The sequence below is a fragment of the Limulus polyphemus genome, unplaced genomic scaffold (assembly GCF_000517525.1).
Source record: "Limulus polyphemus unplaced genomic scaffold, Limulus_polyphemus-2.1.2 Scaffold71, whole genome shotgun sequence".
Classification (NCBI taxonomy): domain Eukaryota; kingdom Metazoa; phylum Arthropoda; class Merostomata; order Xiphosura; family Limulidae; genus Limulus; species Limulus polyphemus.
This window is the reverse complement of record NW_013665681.1, coordinates 1,146,835-1,169,319: the sequence shown is the minus strand read 5'-3', so window position 1 is coordinate 1,169,319 and position 22,485 is coordinate 1,146,835. Positions and strand designations below refer to the sequence as shown.

Here is a 22,485-nt window from a genome sequence, read left to right as displayed (position 1 = left end):
TTTGTTTTTTATTAAGAACGTTGGTGATATAACAGAAAATAGCTTAATTCAGAAACGATTTAAGTTTAAAATTGAATCGTATTTTTTACTTTCATGATAAATTTTATGCACTTGGCTCTAGGTTAGGTGATCCAACACTACGTCTTTACTTTAGGCTCATTACACCAACATTCACTACACTTATAAGGTTTCACGTCATACACACACACCCTCACGACTCCCTTGCACCCCCGTAACTAAACTCTTAATGGCCAGACAGTAATCGAACTGTAGATAAATCCATTTTGGCTTTTATTACTCATCCTATTTCGAGAACCCGGCATGTCCAGGTGGTTAGGAGACTCGACTCGCAGTTTGAGGGTTGTGGGTTCGAATCCCCATCCAACCAAATATGCTCGCCCTTTTAGGCGTGGGGGCGTTATAATGTGACGGCCAATCCCACTATTCGTTGGTAAAAGAGTAGCCCAAGAGTTGGCAGTGGGTGGTGATGACTATCTGCCTTCCCTTTAGTCTTACACTGCTAAATTAGGGACGGCTAGCGCAGATAGCTCTCGTGTAGCTTTGCGCGAAATTCAAAACAAACAAACCTATTTCGAGAAATCAAGCGTGACGTGACATACGGGCTTTTATACAGGTTACATGGTTCCAGTGGCAGCATATTTGTAGAAATGTGTGGCAGGCTTTTATTTCTTTGAACAGCTCGGATTATTTGTAACTTATGTCCTTATGGCTGCAATATTCTTCTAAAATAGAGACAGTAATACCTGTGAACCTTATGGATTAGATTCTGTAACAGAGGTTTAACGTTTCTTGTATTTTCCCTCCCCTCGAGGTGAATTTCTGTATGTGGTGATGGGACCTCCCAGGGTAGGTTCTGTATTTTCAGTTTATCTCCTCTGGGATCTGAACATCCACCCACGTGTTTGCCGTGCGTGGCGACCCGTGAAGGGGAGGAGAGGATCCTGGTGGTTGAGTAGTGTCTGGGGCACTGCAACACACCACTTTGGCCTTGAATTCCCGTAAACGAGTGGCCTTGGGGTGGCCCCCAAGGGTCAATCGGCTGGTCCTGTTGGGCTAGGGTTAACTGAATACCAGTGTTGGGCGTTCTCAAGGTGTGTTGTGGACATTGTGTTTGATGCTGGTGTTTGGGTATGAAGCTCACGAAACCCTGGTATTGCTGCAGTGTCCTTGTTTGGTATTGTAGTGCATCCCCTCGTAGGACCCCATGGTGGGTGGGGTCAGTGTGCACTGAATCTTTCTCTTTCTATTATGGATCCCCCAAACCCTAAAAAAATACCTCATAAAAACTCCACTCATTGGTAAACAACCACGCCTAAAAGACTCTGAACAACAGTCTTCACACCATTCTGTACCTGTACCTCGTTTTCTGATTTTGTATTCCTTTTCAGATAAACCTTTAGGGCAAATGTATTCCTTTTTTACTCAAAAGAGATTAGAGGGGCTTGCTGGCTCTCCAAAGTCAGTTAAGAAGCTACGTTCTGGGGACATCTTGATGGAAAATCGTGTTTTGGTGTAGATCAAACTCCTCTTAAATTCGAAGGCCATTGGAGATATATCCATTGAGGTTAACCCCCATGCAACTTTGAATTCCTCACGAGGAGTATTGATGAGAGGGGTTTGAAGAACATCCCCGGGTCGGAAATTCTCGCTGGTTTATCCAGCCAAGGAGTTTCTACAGTGCTATGTATCTCCACTTGTAAAGACGGAATTATGCTCCTTACAAATTGTCTCATTTTGATGTTTACATCACCATGTCCACCTTCCGCTGTCAAGGCAGGTTATTTGAACTGTAAGGTATGGCCATATGTTCCCAACCCTCTCAGATGTTTCGGGTGTCAATAGTTAGGTCATTCGAAGACATCTTGTCGTGGTTCTGTGACATGTGCTCGTTGTGGTGGCAAGGACCACGATGCCTACGAGTGAAAACTGGACACTCACTGTGTTAATTGCTGTGGTTCCCACCCCTCTTACTATAGATCTTGCCCTAAGTGGGTGGAGGAAAAAGGATGTACAGTGTTTAAAGACTGTTAACAACATTTCTTACCCCGAGGCTCGGAAGTTATTGTCCCCTACTCCATCTCGTACAGTCATTTCCATACCTCCATCAAAGTCTTTTTCACATTATGTGAAGAGTCTTTTGACCTCAATGGACGATCGAGTTGACAAGTCCACATCTACTCTTGTCTCTGTTCCCACCATTCCTTCCAGTAACTGCCCGGATCCACCTCCTATGGTCTCGGCTTCCAGTGTCTGCTCAGGTCCATCATCTTTGGCCCCAAGATGCAGAACTGTCATTCGTTCACGCCCTCAGTCGCTGGAATCTAAGTCTGATGACAGAGACCTGCCCACTCGACCAAGGGCAGGATTTATGGAGGTCAATAGACCTTCTTCTAGTAAAAATAAACGGCATGGTCATAAACAAAAGGGTTCTCCACCCAGTTCTCCTCCACCTACGTCCAGGATTTTCGTTCTAATCTCGATGACATTAAAGCCTTGATCGATTCTTATCATCCCATGTGTCTTTCCTTACAGGAAACATTCCTGAAACCTGCCAATACAGCTACGTTTCAGCAGTTCTCTTTATAACAGAATGACAGGTTGTGTAATGGACGAGTGCATGAAGGGGTGGCACTGCTTGTCGAACAGCACGTACCCACTTTGTCTGTGTCACTTGATACACCCTTGGAGGCCTTAGCTATCTGTGTTTCCTTGGGTTGTAACATCACTGTTTGTTTTCTCTACATGTCTCCTAAAGAGACTTGTGATCAATCAGACAATGATGCTCTCAATGAACAGTTACCACTTCCATTTTTACTCCTGCAAGACTTTAATGAATAAATCTCCTCTGGAGTGGTGCTGATATTGATGGAAGGGGTCGTTTCATTGAGCTTATTCTCTCGGATCATAACCTTTCTCTCTTCAATACTGGTTCATATACTTATTTTCATGCCCCTAGTCAGTCCTTTACTGCCATTGATCTATCTTCACTTTTCTCCAGCTTTTCTTGAATGGTTGATGGGGTCTCACAGGGCAGTGATCATTTTCCTATCGTTTTGAGGGAGATTGGCCGAGGTCGATGCCACCCGACCCACGTGTCATGGTGGAAGTTGGACCAGGATAACTGGTCCTCTTTCACTGCTCTCTCAGGAACTCGATCCTGCCGTCATCTGTTTGCCATCAATAGATGACTGTGTGGTAACAGTGATTGACTGTATCGTCCAGACAGCTGCTCACTCTATTCCTAAGGCATCGACACGTTTTCCATGTTATCCTTATCCATAGTGGAGTCCTGTCTGCCAGGAGGTACAGACAGTTCAAAAACGGGTCTGGAATACTTTTTGCAGGTATCCCACTTTTATGAACCGGATTGCTTTCCAGCGGGCCTGTGCCCTTGTTTGGCAGGTCAGAATCAAAGCCAAAAGGAATTTTGGATTAAGTTTACCACTAGCATCTCTTCTACTACCAGTTCAAAAGTCATATGGGACAAGATTCCGAAGGTCAATGGGCAGTACGCCTCCCATCGCCTTTCCATCTTGTTCTCCAATGGCCAGAAAGTTGCTGATGTACAGAGCATCACAGATAATCTCGGTGAGTGCTTTTCTCGTGCATCCAGCACTTCTGTTTCTTGCCCCACCCTCTTGGTCATCAAGTCTCGGGCAGAGCAATCGCCTTTTTTGAGGTGATCGTCTCTATGACTATAATGGTGGAACTCAAACTTTCTCTTCATCAGTCTGTCAGTACATCAGTTGGACCTGATAAGTTCACTATGAGATGCTGTGCCATCTCTCTCCTGCCTCTTTTGCCATTCTTCTGGTTGTTTTTAACTGGATCTGTCAGAAGAATGTTTTTACTGATGCTTGGTGCCAAGCTATTGTCCTCCCTTTTTATAAACCTGAGAATGGATCCCAAGATTCCTTCTAATTATCATCCAAATGCTTTGACTTGCTGTCTCTGTAAGGTCTTGGAGAAGGTGGTTAATGCTTGTCTTGTGTGGTTTCTCGAATCAAACAACCTCCTCTCGCCCACCCAGTGTGTGTTCCTTCGACAGTGCTCCACTGTGGACCACCTGATTCGACTTGAAACGTCGATCAGGGAAGCCTCCCTCAAAAGGGGCATCTTTTTTCCTTGTTCATTGACCTTGAGAGGGCTTATGACATTACATGGAGGTACAGCATTTTGCAGGACCTCCAATCATATGGGTCGCGTGGCCATTTACCCATTTTTATTCTGGACAGGCAATTCCAAGTCCGTGTTGGTTCGACTCTTTCCCGTTTTTTTTCCACAGGAACTTGGAGTCCCTCAGGGCTGTGTCTTGAGTGTCACACTTTTTAATATCAAAATTAATGCTATCACTACACAACTCCCTCCAACTGTTACAAATGGGCTCTATATCGACAACTTTCGCATCTTATTTCGGTTGTCGAACATGATGTTTATTGAGCAGCAGCTTCAGACTGCCCTCAATCACTCGTTGAAGTGGACTACAGCCAATGGTTTTACATTTTCTTTTTACAAAACCATTTGAATGCATTTTTCCATCAACGGGGTCTACACCCCAATCCAGAGCTCCAACTCAGTGATGTTCTTCTTCTTTCCGTGGTCCCTGAGGCAAAGTTCTTGGGCTTTGACCATAAACTTACTTTCATTCCACATGTCAAGCAGCTACATGTCAAGTGTACGAGGCAATGAACATCCTCCGTGTCCTCTCTTCCACCTCTTGGGGAGCAGATCGATGTTCTATGCTCAAGATCTATCAAACCCTGATTCGATCCAAATTGGACTATCGGTCTTTGGTGTATGGTTCTACCAGAACCTCGGCCTTGAACATGCTGGACCCCATTCACCATCTGGGACTTCAACTCTGCTCAAGGGCTTTCCGCACTTCTCCACTCCAGAGTTTGTTCAATGAGTCCCACAAACTTCCTCTTCACCTCCATCGTTTGCAACTTTCTCTACAGTGTGTTTCCAAGCTTCCATCCTTATCACAGCATCCCACCTGGGATTGTATCTTTCTTCCTCTGTGGGCCATGCTCTTTCAGAACAGATGGTCCGCAATTCCTTCCTTTGGCCTTCGTATCCAGACACAACTGGCTGAATTGGGTCTGGCATTGGATGACGTTGCTGTCTCCAATGATCAGCCCATTCCACCATGGCTTATTACCATCCCCAACTGTGACCTTTCCTTGAGTCATCCGAGGAAAGCCGATACTTCCGATTGGAAGTACCATCTTCTCTTTGCTGAACATTATTCGAACCATCCTTTTATTCCCATTTACACGGATCATTCGAAGTCAGTGACTCTGTAAGCTCGGTAGTTGCTCACAGGATCCCCTCTACAGTTTATGTGTTCACTGCCGAGTTGTATGCCCTTCTTCTTACCCTGGATCATGTAGAAGCTATGCATTACAGCAATTGTTCTATTTACACTGTTTCTCTTAGCTTTCTACTGGCCCTGGAATCGCTTAAGGTTAGTTCACACCCTGTTCTCGTCAATATTCAACAACGACTGGCCTATTTTTCTCTATCTTCTGTTTATACCCAGTTTTTCTGGATACCTGGTCACATCGGTATTCGCGGGAACGAACTCGTTGACACCGCAGCTAAGTCTGTCTCCTCGGACGCCGTCACGGCCGTACCTGTCCCATTCATGGACTACGGTCTTGTATTCAAGGCGCGGCTTTCCGCCAGTTGGCAGTCGACTTGGGGTGAGCAACGTCATAACAAGCTCTTCCAGATCAAACCTTCAGTTGTTCATTGGCCGTCTTGCTTCCGTGACCGAGCCTTGGTCAAAGTTTTTTAACTCAACCTTTTCTTTTATCTGGTATTGACCCACCAATGTGTAGCCTTTGTGACACTCAAGTCACAATAGCCCATATTTTACTATTGTGCCATCGTTACGACCGTGAGCGGCGAAACCATTTGAGACATATCTTTTCTACGGGTTTATCCCTGACGTTGAATGATGTCATTGGCGATGGTGACGCTGTCCAACTTGATTGTATTTTTAATGTGTTAAGAACAATTGGCCTTTTTAATTGTATCTAAATCTTTTACGTGAATTTTGGACGTATTTTAGTTTTAACTGAATTTATTTTTTACATTTTACAACAATTTTACTCTCACTGTTTTTACCGGTTGTTTGGGGCAGATAGCCTAGTTTCTTTTCACCAAAAAAACGCCAAACAAACAACCGTATTTTCCCTAGTTATTCGTTTGAATTTATATTTCATAATTTGAATACATATTCGTCCATTTTAAACTGCTCTTCACTATATTTTGGTAATATTTTATCTGATATTGCGAAACTTTTATTATTATTATCTCTCACATCATATTTATTTTACAAAGTTTATACAAGTACAATTCCTTAAAAAGTTTTATTTTCAAGTAATAGTTCGAACTTAACAGAAGTAATATAAGTAATTTGACGTTCTTAACGTGTATAGAAACTTCACACCAAGAACATTTGTTATTAACAGATTGGAGCATGGACAGCAGGATCCCTAGAGATCAAGGATATCGTGTGGCCTGGAGATTCTCCGGTTCCGCCCAAAGGTGTACCGGAAAAGTTCAACTTAAAGATAACATTCATGGAGGAGCCGCCGTACGTAAACCTCGTTACACCGGACAATGAGACAGGGGAGTGCAAGACAGATAGAGCCGTACCTTGTCGCGTGGCACCTGAGTCTGAACTTGCCGGGTAATTATTTTTCTTTATGTAAATCTGAATATGTTCTGCATAACTTATTCCTTGCATATTTTTACCTTACTTAGTTACTTTACTGTTTTATGTATCAATCCCTGTACTACAAGCATTTTCACGCACCTTTAGCTTTAGCTTTCAAACACATTATAGCTTTAAGTTTCTACAATAAGGAAATTATTCCTCTGCCTTTACTTTAAATTTTTACTCCCTATGATTGATTACAATCTATATGCTATGTAGTTTGCTCTGTTTATAGCATTTAACCTTTTTATATACTTTACTACAATGTTTTCATTTTCCAACTTTATCATAAGTTGTTTACTCCACAGCTTCAAACTGTAAACTCTAGATCGCATTTTCTTACGATCTGTTTGTTTGTTGTTGTTTTTGAATTATGCACAAAGCCACACAACGGCTATCTGTGCTCTACCCACCACGAGTATCGAAACCCGATTTCTAGCGTTGTAAGTCCGCAGACATACCGCTGTGCCACTGGGGGCCTTACGTTCTGTAACTAGATCTCTGTATACCATATAAGACACTCAACAATCTCAAGTTCATAATGTGTTTTCTACTCAGTTAGTTTCAGTCTCTCCGTAAAATGTATTTCACTGTTTTACACTTCACCTTATACGTCACGTACTTTGATTACTCCACTGTAATGGATATCTACTCACATCCTTTCTTCAGATATATACAAACGCCAATCTATTGCTCGATTCACCACTTGTCTCTGAGTTAGACCAGTTTCATATTATTCAAATCCTATATAAATATCGGTTCAGTGTGGTAAGTAAAGGAAAACTCAAAACACCATACTTGATTATCTTAGCTTTTAAATTCCACATCATTTAGGATACACACATATTTCACTATGTATCTCATTTCTAACGACCTTGCCATCATAGGCAGTTCAAACTCTTATGGTTTTCGGTTGAATTCCCCTACACATTGACATCCGTTATTGTACCTTTTAAACACGGTTTACCCTAGCATTTTAACAGTAGGCTTTATTTACACATAGATTACTTCACTCTTCTAAGTTTCACTGTCCGTACCGTCTAGTCTACTCTGCTGGCTAAGGTTTCAATCTTTACACTGTTTACTCGAAATTGTTGTCTTTGGCCACATAACCTAATCCACTGTTTATACCTTATCCCTTCTACTTTATTACTAAAGCTTCCAATTTGTTCTTCATGATGTTCATTTCAATTTTCCTCGCTTTAAATTTCTACTTCACAATCTCTATTCATGACAATTATTCTAGTATTTGCTTTTTCGCGTTGTATTACATATAGCTTTTTTTCTTCTTTTATAGGTCTTCTATCTCTACACCATAATGTTATTCAAGTCCTTTCAAAGTTACTGTATTGTCCTAGCTTTTATCATCTTGATTTGTTTTTCAGAAAGCAGACATTTGCGTCACCACTCTGACTTTCATTTTATATGTTTTAACTTTCAACTTCAAATGCGAACACTAAAAACATTTTACAAACTGCTCTCTTATTCATCCTACAACCAACACATTCGTCCTTTATTTTCAATCACATTTGATTTATCCCTTCAATTTCCCGTATTATGCTTTATTATACGAATTATTCCAGCTTACTCCTTTATTCCCACACACATATTACCTCATAATTCATTCTTAATTCAACTGACTGAACCCATTCATTCTAAATGAATTAACACTATTTATTTATATATCCTCACTCTTCACATTTCCAGTGTTTTTCCAAATATGCTACTCTTCCTTAACTAAGCTATTAAAAGTGAAATTATGGTTATCAAACTGAAGAAAATTATATCCCTTCATCTTTATGCTAAGGCCTATGCTTGAAATAAAACAGATATATAACTACATACTATATGAAAATAATACTCGATATTTATCTTATTGTTTCGGTCTGATAAACATATTCAGTATCTAAATAACACATACGACGGTAGGGTTCTGTATTTTGGAGAGTAAGAAAATAGCTATTCAGCTTCTAACGCAATTATAAAAAAAAAGAACAAACTCGCCAATGCTTTGAAGTTTTTATACTTTTTATGCATCGTGTTTGTGCAATGGATTCCGTTGTGTTGGAACCATTCGTAACAGCCTACTTCGTTTCTCGTGCATTCACGTGTGATTTAAGTAGTTAGCACGTTCTTTTATTTAAGCTGACAAATTCAGATCGATACCGTCAGTCACTTCGGAGGATTTTGTGACATTATGTGTACAGTCCATGAAGCAGCTTCTTACATATATATATATATTTATTCGTTTTTGACATATTAAAGTGTATTCTGAAAATCATCTTTTCATCTGTTATGTCTCTCAGTATTTTTTTTCTATTAGTATCTAAATAATTTATATTTTGCTTTTTGAAATTACAGTCTAATACTGCAACATACTGAACTTAGTAACTATTGACAACTGCTTATAAGTTTATTTTTTCACAGTTCACAATTACAATGTAAACTAGATTTGCTTTGAAATTTTATTTTTTAACAGCTTTGATTTATAATATTGGATTTTTCAATCTATTGTGTTCAAAAATTTACAAATAATTCATTCAGAGAAGTTCATATAACGAAAAATAAATCATGCGGTGGGGGTACTGTAATATAAATTTTAATTTCAGGGTCAATCTTACTCTGGCCATGCGGAACCCGAAATACTACATGTGTTGCTCTGGATTTTGTGTTGATCTTCTCCATAAGTTTGCTGTTGACTTGGGATTTACTTATGATCTTTATCGTGTAGAAGATGGGATTTGGGGAGTTTTGAATGTAAGTTAGCTTTACTTTAGTTGGATGTGAAGTTTAGAAGAAAGACAAAATTGAGGAATTAGTTTTAATTACAAATATTTATTGGGATTTAATTGTGGAAGGCCAACATCTAGGAAGCTGAATATAACTCTTCAACGGAGCAGGTAATTTTTGAAGTTAATGAATCTGTACCATGATTAGATCTAAAAAGTGCATTTTTAGATAACTTATTTGACATGAAAGAAAGTTAATCTGAAAAAAAAAACATTATAACACATTAGTTACTTAGATGTGTAAAGCTGTATTGTGTATTTTTGTGATGTGAAATTCTTTAAAAACATTTTAAAAAATACGGTTTGTAATAAATTTAGTCATGACAAAGTATAAAATTTCTTGAATTAAGTTTTGACTTTGAAATGAGAAAAATTTATTTTTTGTATATAGAGAAATTTTCATTTTTACTTTGAAAATATTTAAAATATTTACCCATAATGGATATCAAAAATATCTCTGATTCAAATTTAAAGTTTAATTAAGGATTTTAAACAAATGTCACATGACTCTCCATTTCCTTCTTTCAATTCACAGTAAATTACAGCTATATTCTATGTTGAGAAGAAACATAACCAATATGTCACAACGTGATCGAAACGGCTAATTAGCGCCTGTACTGAACTGTCAACTTAACAACAGGAGCATATCAGGGTTTTATACAGAATCGTTCCAAGAAAACTACTTAAAGAAAATATAGTTTTTTCTTGTATTTTCCCATTTCAACTCTCAGAAAGAAACACGGAATATTTCTGCATACATTACATGGGATATCTAATGAAATTTCTTCTTAAAGGGACTTTTTACAACCAATAATATTCCAGCTAATTAACAAGTATCAAGGGCCAACTGGTAAAATTAAAACAAAAAACAGGCGAATTCCTATTCTTCTCACAATAAACTTACGTAGATACGATTATTTCAGATAATGGTACATGTTTAAGGATAACGACAATTAAAGTTGGGGGAGATACAAGTGTCAAACAAACATCTATTAATGTTACGCTTTGCAACTGCTCTTATGTGCCATCTAAGCATGGAAAGAATTTGACATTGACTTGGATATGACACACATTTCATGAAAACACCTTAACGTATTTATTAGCAATCCGTTGTAAAGTATGTAAATACATATGTCATGAATAATTGAGATCAACACCGTACTTGTGCTGAGATGTTTTGCATCTATTTTTCTGTCTATTTGTTGCATACGACAAAATTTCCACTAAACTACAATCAAAACAGAAAAGGAAGTGTTTGCTCTTGCTTCTTTTATTATATTCCTTTCACTACCATGGGCACTCTGCACTTTTCAGCTACATTAGATATTTGTAATATGCAAGACATATTTTATGCTTTTAAACAAAAGCAAAGTTTTTTCTCCACGATATTTAGAATGGAACGTGGAACGGATTAGTGGCAGAAATCTTAGAAGGACGAGCAGATGTTGTTGTGACGAGTTTTAAGATAAACTCTGAACGCCAGACAGTTCTTGACTTCACCGTTCCATTTCTGGAGACTGGAATAACTATCATTGTGGCTAAACATACTGGAATTATTTCACCTAAAGCATTTCTTGGTGAGTTTTATTTACGTAGATGTACATATACATACACACTTCTATATATATGTATATATATATTATTACTATTGTACACATGTTGTATATTATATTCTTTTTATACCGAAAAGCAGAAAAAGTAAGTTTCCAAATAACTCTGCCGCTTTAAAAGCTGTTATCCAAAAAACAGAATAATGTTACTAACAGTCTTATTTTCTATATTTTTACGTTTCTGAATATAAGCTCTAACGTCATGAAGTTCATAAATGTACGAATGTAACATGCTTTTCTATTGTTTTAGAACTGCACTACAGTGCGATGCCTTTTAAGTAATTTAATGCATATAACAGAATTGAATACATTCTCTAGAATTAAAAATAATAAAGAAAGCTCTATAACTTTTGTGGACATACATAACTTGGTAATTAAAGTATTCCTTAAGGAAGCCTTATAGTCAATACTTTAGGAGAAATTAATTTTGTTGGAGTCAGGTAATGTATCATTTTTATTTACCGAAAATATAATATTTTATCCTTGCAAACGAATTCATTTATTTCCTTGGCCTTATCAGAAATGATCCGTCAAAAGTGAATGATACGTAACATTCCTAACTCAGAACGTGCTGTATCAAACTTCTTCAAACAATCAATCCAATAAAAAATGTCCTATCTATCGTTTTCAAGGATCATAAGCTTTGACATTTTCACTGCAAAGTATCATCTTGAGCTTTGTGACAATATTTCTTTTTTTTGTCCAATAATATTTCAACTTTCACTAAAATTACCTTTTTTATTGTAATATCAGAAACGTAAATTGCACTTATATGTCTTTCCTCGAAGATGTTCTGACTCATTTGATATTTCTTTAAATTTTCAGAACCGTTTGACACTCTCTCCTGGTTACTTATCCTATTGGTTAGCATTCAGGTTGCGGCCTTCGCCATCTTCCTTTTCGAGTGGCTAAGTCCTTTCGGGTACGATATGAAAATGTCGCCTCCGAGAGGTAAGGTGTCATTTTAAAGAATTATATTTTTGAATTTCTACAACTACGCAAAATATTGAGAAAAAATTAAATTATCCACAAATAAGAATTAAATACAAAAATATTTGGAAGAGCTTTTGTTTGTTTGTTTTTGAATTTCGCGCAAAGCTACACGAGAGCTATCTGCGCTAGCGTCCCTAATTTAGCAGTGTAAGACTAGAGAGAAGGCAGCTAGTCATCACCACCCACTGCCAACTCTTGGACTACTCTTTTACCAACAAATAGTGGGATTGACCGTCACATTATAACGCCCCCACGGCTGAAAGGGCGAGCATGTTAGATGGGACGAGATTGCGAGTCGAGCGCCTTATCCACCTGGCCATGCCGGGCCTTTGGAAGAGCTCCGAAAGATTTTCTGCAGCTATTGCACAGTTAGCAGATAAAGCTTGGAAAGCATACAATACAACATTTTAGTTTTGAAAACATATTATTTTTAAATCAAATCTAAATTCGTTACGAGAATGAAACAAGTATAGTAACAAAGTATAAATTTGAGAGTAAAACCAACTTTGGAGAAAAAGAAAAAAATCTGAAACGAATAAGTGAAATGACGCTTCTTTCGACTTTCATTAAATATTTCTTTCCTTTGAACAAACAATTTTGACAGGAAAGTATTACTTTTATTATTTTGAAAACGCAATTTATGGTTATGTTACACTATATTCCTCTTTTTGTATTGCTCGCAGAAAACAAAAGGGATATTTTTTGCTGACCTATATCTCACTGCAACATATGGTCAAAATATATTTTTCAACAATTCAAATGCTTAAGTTATAAGAACGTGCTGAACTAGTTTCAGAATTTAACTGCATTGAAAGCCACTATGTTTATAGATAAAAAATACATTAACAAAATAAATAAAATAAAATACTTCTTGGAAATTTCAACAATTATTTCACGAAATAGTGTAATGTTGAATAAGATCTTTGATCTTTCCTATTCAAGATTTCTCACGAATATACTGATTCTAAATCTGACAATGGTTGGAGAAATATTACATCCAACATATAATTGTCTCTTTTGCAGGTTAGAGGATGAAAATTAGTATAATATTTCTTAATAAAACATTGGAATTATTTTGAGACACGACGTGCAGTAAAATGCCGAAGCCCTTTAACGTTGTAAACGAAGAAGACCAAAATAAGTGCTGTGTTTTAACGCATGCGCCTAATATGCTTCATTATGCATTTAAAACTGCAAAGAAGGATTATTCACATGCTTTGCACTGCCTCCGGAGATTGTGTACGACTGTAAGCAGATTACAAATTTAAAATATAGGCTCTCATAAGTGGACTGATAGTCCTGAAAAAATATGTAGTACACAAAATATACGTAATGGATATGGAAGGTGCATGTAGTTACTGCATACCTATTCAAAAATAGATACTGAGAATGTTACTCATATTCAACCATTGAAAAAGTTTGATTTGGTTTTTCGTCTGAGGAAGAAAAATACATGACGCCCAAATGTACTGAAACCAGCATGAAGTTAAAAAACAGGTATAGAAAGAAAGAAAGAAGACAAAAAGAATAAATATGTATTAAGCTCAGAAAATCATTAGAACCAATTTATTAGTTTTTGTTATAAAAGAGACTTACACTTTGAAAATAAATGCAGTGCTCTTGGTTCAAAATTAAGTCTCGAAATATATTGGAGAGGAAATAAGTTACTGTTGGAAGGTTTGGGAGATAAAAAAGACATTGGAATAACGTTGTTATGCTGTGTAACGGCAATAAAAATGGGTGCTTTTTGTTACTATTTTTACTCAACGGAATTGAATAGACTACAAGATTTATTATAACTGCAAGATCCTGCTACGATATAGAACCAAAGATAAGAGAGGTCTTTAGAAACATCAGAATAAATTCAGAAGAATATGAAGAATAAGTGTTGTAGTGTCTGATTTGAACAAAAAACAACAACACGAATTCGATTACTTCCCTAACCAAAAGCTAGGAAGTCATATTTGTCGTTTGTTTAAAGTCCTGCCATTTGTAAACCATTTTATAATAACTTCTGATTTTCAACAGTGGACATTTGTACATATAGTTTGCAAATTCGAGATCTGTGGAAAATATTCCTATCTACAAATATCTACAAAGAAGTTTTTTTTATATCCTCTTTTACAGAAAACGATATAAAACAGTATCCAAATTGGTGGACCTAATATAAATTATTTATTATAGTTGAAAATCATGAATATAATCAATAGGACTAAATCTTTTAGTTTCTCTGTTAGTCCCCCAGTGACACAGTAGTAAGTCTGACGACTTACAACGCTAAAAACCGGGCTTCGATACCAGTGATGGGCACAGCACAGATAGCTCAATGTGTAGCCTTGCGCTTAACTACAAACAAAACAAACACACTCTGTAGCTAATGAATCATATAAATAATTATATTTAAGAGGTTCAGATTTAAGAACTTATCTAAAGCTTGCTTTCAAATATACAGTTGGAACGTAAGACTTAAACTAAGATTAAAAGTGAAATGATTTAGAAAATTTTGAGATTAATATTTATGAATTAAACTGTTATACATTTACGTATTTGTTTATTTTTTCAAGTAAAAACCTTTTCATTACAAAAATTTTAAAGCATAAAAAAGTTTAATGATAATTTTTTAAACATAAGCCGAGAGTTATATTTCTCTCTTGAGTTATTTAGTAATGAAAATTATTTCAATACTAAATACGTATCGCAAAACAAAAGTGTTGATATTTTATTGATACAAAATCTATGCTGAGAATTTATTTTTTCTTGGGGGAAAAAAGTTGGATATTCTTATACCTTATGCTACTCTTTAATAATCTGATACCGGAACATGTTGTAATATCTTTAAAATGTAGATACCAGACTGCAAAAATGTTAAGACATAGCTTGGCCTGAAACACCAGTTTTGGCGATGATATCATTGTATGGCAGTATTTTTGTACGAGAAAAACCCAAAACTTTATACTCTGTTTCAAAACAATTCATAGAAGATTATGTATCTTATCTAAAAACACATTACACCGATGTGCAATTACAATGCTCGAAAACTTCTTTAAAAAAACTTGGCCACTCACATGGGTTGTTATTATATAGTTAGGTATTGTAATTCTTGTCCATAATAACAGTTTTGTGTTTCAGCTATTTTAGATCTCAGGCTATCTTTATTATGTGTATTATATTCTGTGTTATATAGGCATATTTTCTATGGGTGTAACTTTCCTTTCAGATTACATGTTATCTTTATTTTGCGTAAGTTATCCTAACTTTTATATTCCCCTTCTATGAAGATAACCTTTCCTTGAGATTGCACAGCAGGTTTTCTGTGACTTATACTCCCCTTCCATGCACATAGCCTTTCCTTGAGATCGCATAGCCTGTTCTCTATGAATTATACTCCTCTTCTATGAACATAGCCTTTCCTTGAGATCGCATAGCCTGTTCTCTATGAATTATACTCCTCTTTTATAAACATAAGCTTTCCTTGAGATCGCTTAGCAGGTTCTCTGTGAATTATACTCTTCCTCTATGTATATAACCTTTCCTTGAGATCGCATATCCTGTTCTCTGTGAATTATATTCCTCTTCTATGTACATAGTTTTCTGGGAAAACAGAGGTTACTTTTGCCCTGTATAAGTTATTCTGTTTGTTCTACTTTTGCCTTTCATAAGTGTAGTTTTCTTTCCAAATCACTTGCTATCTTTACTTATTTTCTGCGTGTGATTATGTTTCCTCTAATTTTTCTTTCTATGAGCGTAGCTTACCCTATACATTATAGTTTTGTGTTGTTTATTCTGTGAAGTTCATCACATCACTTCTGGTTATTTTTTCTAATAGCAGGTCACAAACTTTCAATGTTACTTGTGGATTTGCATTTCGTGTAGCTTTGCGCGAAATTCCAACTATACCAGACCAAATCTTCACTGGGACAAAGAGACATCTGGTGGTTGAGCCATTTTCTACGAACGTAGAAGATTTATACTCGTTGGGTTTACATACATGCAGATTATAGTATTTCTAATCTCAAACCAAAGTAATTAATCTTAAATATACCTTAAAAATAAAGTTTTACATGTTATTGTGCCAATAGTGAGTCTGGCAGTTCACTACATTTAAAAATATTGCTTCTACCTTAAAACGTTCTTTAATAAAAGTTAAGTTTTATCTTTTTAATTTCTATCACTATTCACAGGGTTATGGACGTCCGCAAAACATAAGTAAAAATAAGATAAACTAATGATATTGAAAAAAAGACCCAAAATTCGAGCGCTCTGAATAATTTACCATTCTTCATTTATTCTCCTGAAGAGGAATAATCAATTACTTGAAAGTGCTTGACTTTTGGGTCTATTTTTTCAAATCAATGCACTTTTTTTATGTGTGATCCTGTGTGCTAACTCTTTGATAAGAATAAGATAAATAATCATTATTTCACAAGTAAGTGGTAATTTTTCGACCAAATACTTTCTTTATCAGCTATACATCCTTGTATCTAAATCAAGAATTCTGCAACACAAATGTGGCATTTAAAGTGTGCTTTGTGTTTTTCATTAAGGATAATAGTATACTGCACTGATATATTGAAACTTATCTCTCCAAGTCAAAATCTTCATTATATTCAGGTGTACTACTTGCTTTGGGCTATAGTAGTTGGTTCTCATTGCATTCTTCTGTACTTATCCTTTCAGATCACAAGTTTTCCCTTTTCCGAACTTATTGGCTAGTTTGGGCCATCCTGTTTGGTGCCAGCGTTAACCTGGACTGTCCACGTGGCTACACGGCTCGTTTCATGTCCAACATCTGGGCCATGTTCGCTGTGGTCTTCCTTGCCATCTACACCGCTAACCTTGCGGCCTTCATGATCACAAGAGAAGAGTTTTACGACCTGAGTGGGATCGAAGACAAACGGGTAAGCGAGGGATAATTTGGGCAAGATTACGAAACTGTTTTATACAAACTGATAAAACAAAATCAGGAAAAACAACACTGGTTTTCTTTCGAGGTGTCGAAACTCCCAAAATACACCCATTACCCTCATAAGCGACGGAATTACAGCACACGACACCAACCTCCAATCTTTTGATTAATATATATTCAAGGCACTAATAAAATTAGGACTATTTGCTCACAACCTCATGAGACAAAAGTAAATAAGCCATGAAGATGTGATTATACGCAAATAAGTTAAAGTAAATGTGTTTTTATCGTACATTCTTGTGTTTCATCATATACTTTACATATTTTAATGTGAAAGACTTGTGTGTTAAAAAGTATGAAAAAATACTGAAACCATGGTCTGAGAAGTGTAATCTAGTTTTTTAGAATAGAGAAAAAGCAGTTAATATTACACGAAAAGAACAGAGAATAATATTTGCACGTGAAACAAGTCTATTAGTATGATAACTAAAGTGGCAAATGAAAATGTTTACTCTTTATTGACTTCCACGACTAATATGATTGATTTACCACTATGTTTTATGTTGCATATATATTTTATTTAGTGCTATTACACAAAACAATACACCATTAATGAAATTTTATCTTATATTTATTCATAATTTATCTGCATAATTATCCATCTGGTAAAGTCCTGAAGAAAAAGAATGTGAATAGTGGTCACATAATGTGGCTGAACGTTGTGTACAGAATAATGGACACACAACGTGACTGACAGTTGCCTACAGAATAACGGAAACACAATGTGAGCGACAGTTGTCTACAGAATAACGGAAACACAATGTGAGTGACAGTTGTCTACAGAGTAATGAGCACGCAATGGAACTTAAAGTTATCTAGAAAGTAATGGATAGGCAATGTGGCTTAAATGATCTAGAGAATAACGGGCACGTAATATTGCTTAAAATTGTCTACAGAGTAATTGGCACACAATGTGGCTTAAAGTTGTCAACAGAATAATGGGCACATAATGGGGCATAAAATTATCTACAGAGTAATAGGCACACAATGTGGCTTAAAGTTATCTAAAGAGTAATGAACACGCTATGTACTTGATAGCTATCTACAGAGTAATGAACGTACAATCTGGCATACAGAGTAATGAACACGCTCGATAGTTGAAAAACAAATATGTGGTGAAATATATAGTGGGTTGAATACGTTATATGAAAATAATTTTCAATATGCAAATCAGCAAGGCACATGACAACCACAGAAGATATAAAATTGCCGAGAGACAGAATATATCAAGACTACCTTTTGACGTTGTACGGCTTTATTTAGGTAAAGTGATGTCACCGAAACATTATCATGTTTGGGAAGATAATGTAGCAGCTCTTTTCGACTCCAAATACTCATACCCTTTGATCATAAAGATATGTTCAGACAGGAGATTTAGACTTTTTAAGATGGAATATGGATCAATTGGTACACCAGGTCCATCCAAAAGGAGACCTGCAATAATTTGTACCGCAACTGTTGTATGCATCATGCAGCGCCTTGTAACAGTTGAGAATCCACGAACACAACTGTAAGAGATAAAAGCCATCCACGTGCCCCAGGCAATAGTTTATAACATAACCAAGAAGGAAATGCGACACAAGTTTCCATCTTGACATATCAGCTCAACCATCGCATATTTCAAGAACTGGAGAATGAAACAGGTATTCATGTTATTTCATACAAAGACTATCAAAACGCAGGATGCAGCGTATATGGATTTACTTACGATCGGACTGTTGAAACGAACGCTGAGAAATCGTCCTTCTACTATACTAAATAGATTACGAAAAGCAGCACGTACGCAGGGTGACTTTGGATATGACACTCTTACGACTGAGCCTTTTACAATGGAAACTTCGCTGCATAATTATTATCAAGATGCACGGTCGTCAGGCAGAGCATGAAAGGTTGTGGGTTTGTTTGGATGTATTTTGAATATTTGCACAAAGGGCTAGGGCTTTCTGCTCTAGCCGTCCCTAATTTAGCAGTGAAAGACTAGAAGGAAGGAAGTTAGTCATTACTACCCACCGGCACCTCTTGGGCACTTTTTACAAACGAATAATGGGATTTACCATCACATTATAACGCTCCCAAGGCTAAAAGGGCGATCATGTTTGGTAGGACAGGGATTCGAACCCGCGACCATCTAGCCATGCCAAGCCAGCATGAAATGACTTAACTGCATGTAGTTTAACGACGTAGTGAGACTCCAAAACCCTTTAACTATAGCCTACTCGACCTCTATATACCAGATTTTGAGCTATATATGTGTATACATATTGATAAAACGTACACCATACTATCTAGACTGCACACTGACAAACTTTCTGCCACAGAGCTCCATAACTGTAGGGGGGGAGAGCCTGTGCTAGAATCTCCTCTAGTATGTAACCATAACCATTTATTGGGGGGAAATTTACTTGTCATAAGTATTCTTGCTTTTGAAGATATTTTACGAATCTTAAATATATTGTTTTTTTAGGGTTTTTTTATATAATAAAAATTTATACTTGCACTATTTCTATATATTTTATACAAAATATTTTTCCTGTCGTGTGTTTGAAAATATACATTTTTCTCGGAATGCACAATACTGTTGTAAACATAGAAATATATCTCAAATAAAAGTGTTTGTTTTATAGGAAGAAACGCTTAAGTGTTATTAATTACACTGAAGAACTTCACGCGAAGAAACCAACATAACTAAGTACAGATTAATATGTTTAAAATCAAACTAAAATCACCTGCACAAAACTGAAAACAATCAACATGTTTCGACTGATCTTGTCAGTCATCATCATGACGATCAGAAACATGGGTCATTCGTCATCAGAGCATCTGATGATGACTGACTGAGTCAGAGAAAATATGTTATCTGTTTTGTTTGTGTAATTGTAGTTTGATTTTAATATATATTTATTTGTGCTTAATAACGTTTATTGTTGTTGTTTTCCCTTAACCACAACTGCTGGAAAACATAACTCTTTAGTTAACTACATGTTATAAGTATACAAAAAGTATACCTGTGTTGATAAATGTATTTCCTTTGCAAGCTTTGCTTTGTCTTTAGAAGAAATATTTATGTTAATATACATGTTGAGCTTAAATTAAACTTTTCTTAAAAACTAAATTTTTCTTGAATGTTTTGTACATATTGAAAGGCGTAACTCTTGTTGGTGGTGTATTAAAAGTTATATTTTTTGTGAGAAATGTTCTTACGCTTGTTTTTTTGTCTTGTATTGAAAATTTCATTTTTGTCGAATATATTCTTACTTTGTTCTTTCTTGTTGCGATTGCTGTTTTTCTAATGAACAGTTTATATTTGTTGAAAATGTATTGTGTTGAAAGGTATTCTCATCGAGAATATTTGGCGTTATATGTTAAGTCCCTATTCGACTAACGAGTTGTGTAGAACAATGTGAATAGATTAAACCTAGATATTCCAAACTAATGAGATGTTATTACTTGACAATGCCAGAATTATACTAGAAATGGAATATTCTCATCAAATTTTATCTCGAAAATATTTCAAATTTTTGGAACTACAACAAGGATTGTCCAAAAAAATCTCTATAAGTTAGTGGAAATGAAGTTAATGTAAAGTGTTATAAGTACTGTTTTTATTCTTCAGTTTACCAACTGAACGTTTATGTCATAGAATACGATTTACAAGATGGCATTAAGCTATATATAGCCAATGGTGTAGTATATAGTATTGCAGTAACTTTTTTGTTTGATTAATTGAAAAAGTGTAATGTTTGTTCATTGACTTTAAGCACTGGTGTTATTGAGGTATTCTACCTTTTTTGTAATGATGCAAGTCTTACCCTATAAAACAAAGGGTGCATAAGTTAGCGATTCTTCATTAAATTAGTTATTAAAATATGCTCTGTTCCATATGTTCCATATCTTGGCAGAGGTGGTAACATGAATTGATAAGTATGATGTGCAATTAAAAACTAAAATTTATCTCATCAATAAAAGACCATTTAACTAATAACATTACTTTAGCATCTTATTGCAACATCTCTATTTACAATCCTGTTGTGACTTAAAAAACAGATGAAGATTTTATTTAAGCTCCGTCACTGGCACAGGGAAAGATAAAAAAATAATTATGGTTAATAATCACTAGGTAGCGAAAAAACCATTTGTAACTGATATAAGAAAATAAAAAAATTTGAATGCTGAAAATGGTTGACTAGTTGTACTGATATTACAGGTCAGGACAAAAATAAAATAAATAATGTGTCATAATTAAACATCATGGATCGTTAGAGTGTGGAAGTGCAAAGTCAGCGAGATTTAAAAGGTGTGTCAGTATAAAAATGAAAAGAGCAATGACAACAAACCGAGTTTCAGATTAGAGAGACGCAATTAGTTTGAAAAAATGTGTGATGTGGATAAAAGCTCTATTCTAATTAACAAACAAAGATGTGTATATAAAATTTTTCAACATATGAAAACGAAAAAATGGAAGCAAAGTTGCGCCAAAAGACAGACAAATTTTACCAAAAATATAGTCACGGAACTAACGACAGAAATGTGTCAACAATTGTGTTTTGAACGTTCGTAAGTGTCAACAATGGTTCACCAAATTCCGTTCAGGTGCCTTTAGCCTTAAAAACTGTGATAGCAGGGGCCGACATGTTGGAATTGCTATTGATGCTCTGAAGACGCTTGTTGAGTCTAACCCAAGACAACACACTCGTGAAATAGCCCTGAAATTGCACGTCTCTCATAAAACAATACGTAAACATCTAAGGAATATGAGAAAACTCCATAAAGAAGGTGTTTGGGTGCCTCACGAGCTCACCGATGATCATCGTTTCTAACGTGTGAACGTTGGTTGCTTCGTCTCTTCTGGCACGTAATGCGCGTGAACCATTTTTAGACAGAATTGTCACCGGTGATGAAAAATGGATTCTCTATGCGAATATTAAACGCCAAAAACAATGGCTCAATCCTAGACAAAATCCACTTCCGACCCCAAAACCTGAACTCCATCCGCAGAAAGTGATGCTTTGCATTTGGTGGGACATCAAAGGAGTAATTAATTTCGAACTCCTCAAACCACAGCGAACTGTCAATGCAGAGCTCTATAGTCAGCAACTGGAACGTTTAAATCAAGCCCTTCATCAGAAATGCCCTTCATTCGTCAATCGGAAAGGTGTTCTTCTTCTCCACGACAATGCAAGTCCACATGTGGTACGTTTGACGCAACACAAGATTATGGAGTTAGGTTGGAAAGTTCTCCCCCACCCACCATATTCTTCAGATATGGCACCATCAGTTTACCATCTTTTTCGTTTGCTGCAACACCATCTTATTGGGAAAATGTGTGCAAATGTGGAAAGTGTTAAAGAGGACATCGATATGCTTCTTGCTTTAAAGCAA

At 36.2% G+C, this 22,485-nt stretch overlaps 1 protein-coding gene across 4 annotated transcripts in view; it reads left to right on the top strand.

The window, feature by feature from the left end:
• The window catches only part of LOC106465949 (glutamate receptor ionotropic, NMDA 2B-like), a 182,350-nt gene that overhangs the window by 138,654 nt on the left and 21,211 nt on the right, over positions 1-22,485 (top strand). For all 4 annotated transcript variants that reach the window (XM_022394492.1, XM_013926196.2, XM_022394475.1 and 1 more), the window contains 5 exons: positions 6,501-6,721; positions 9,358-9,505; positions 10,931-11,114; positions 11,973-12,098; positions 16,818-17,038. In XM_022394492.1, the coding sequence (XP_022250200.1) occupies positions 6,501-6,721; positions 9,358-9,505; positions 10,931-11,114; positions 11,973-12,098; positions 16,818-17,038 (900 nt within the window). The remainder of the gene's footprint in view (positions 1-6,500; positions 6,722-9,357; positions 9,506-10,930; positions 11,115-11,972; positions 12,099-16,817; positions 17,039-22,485) is intronic.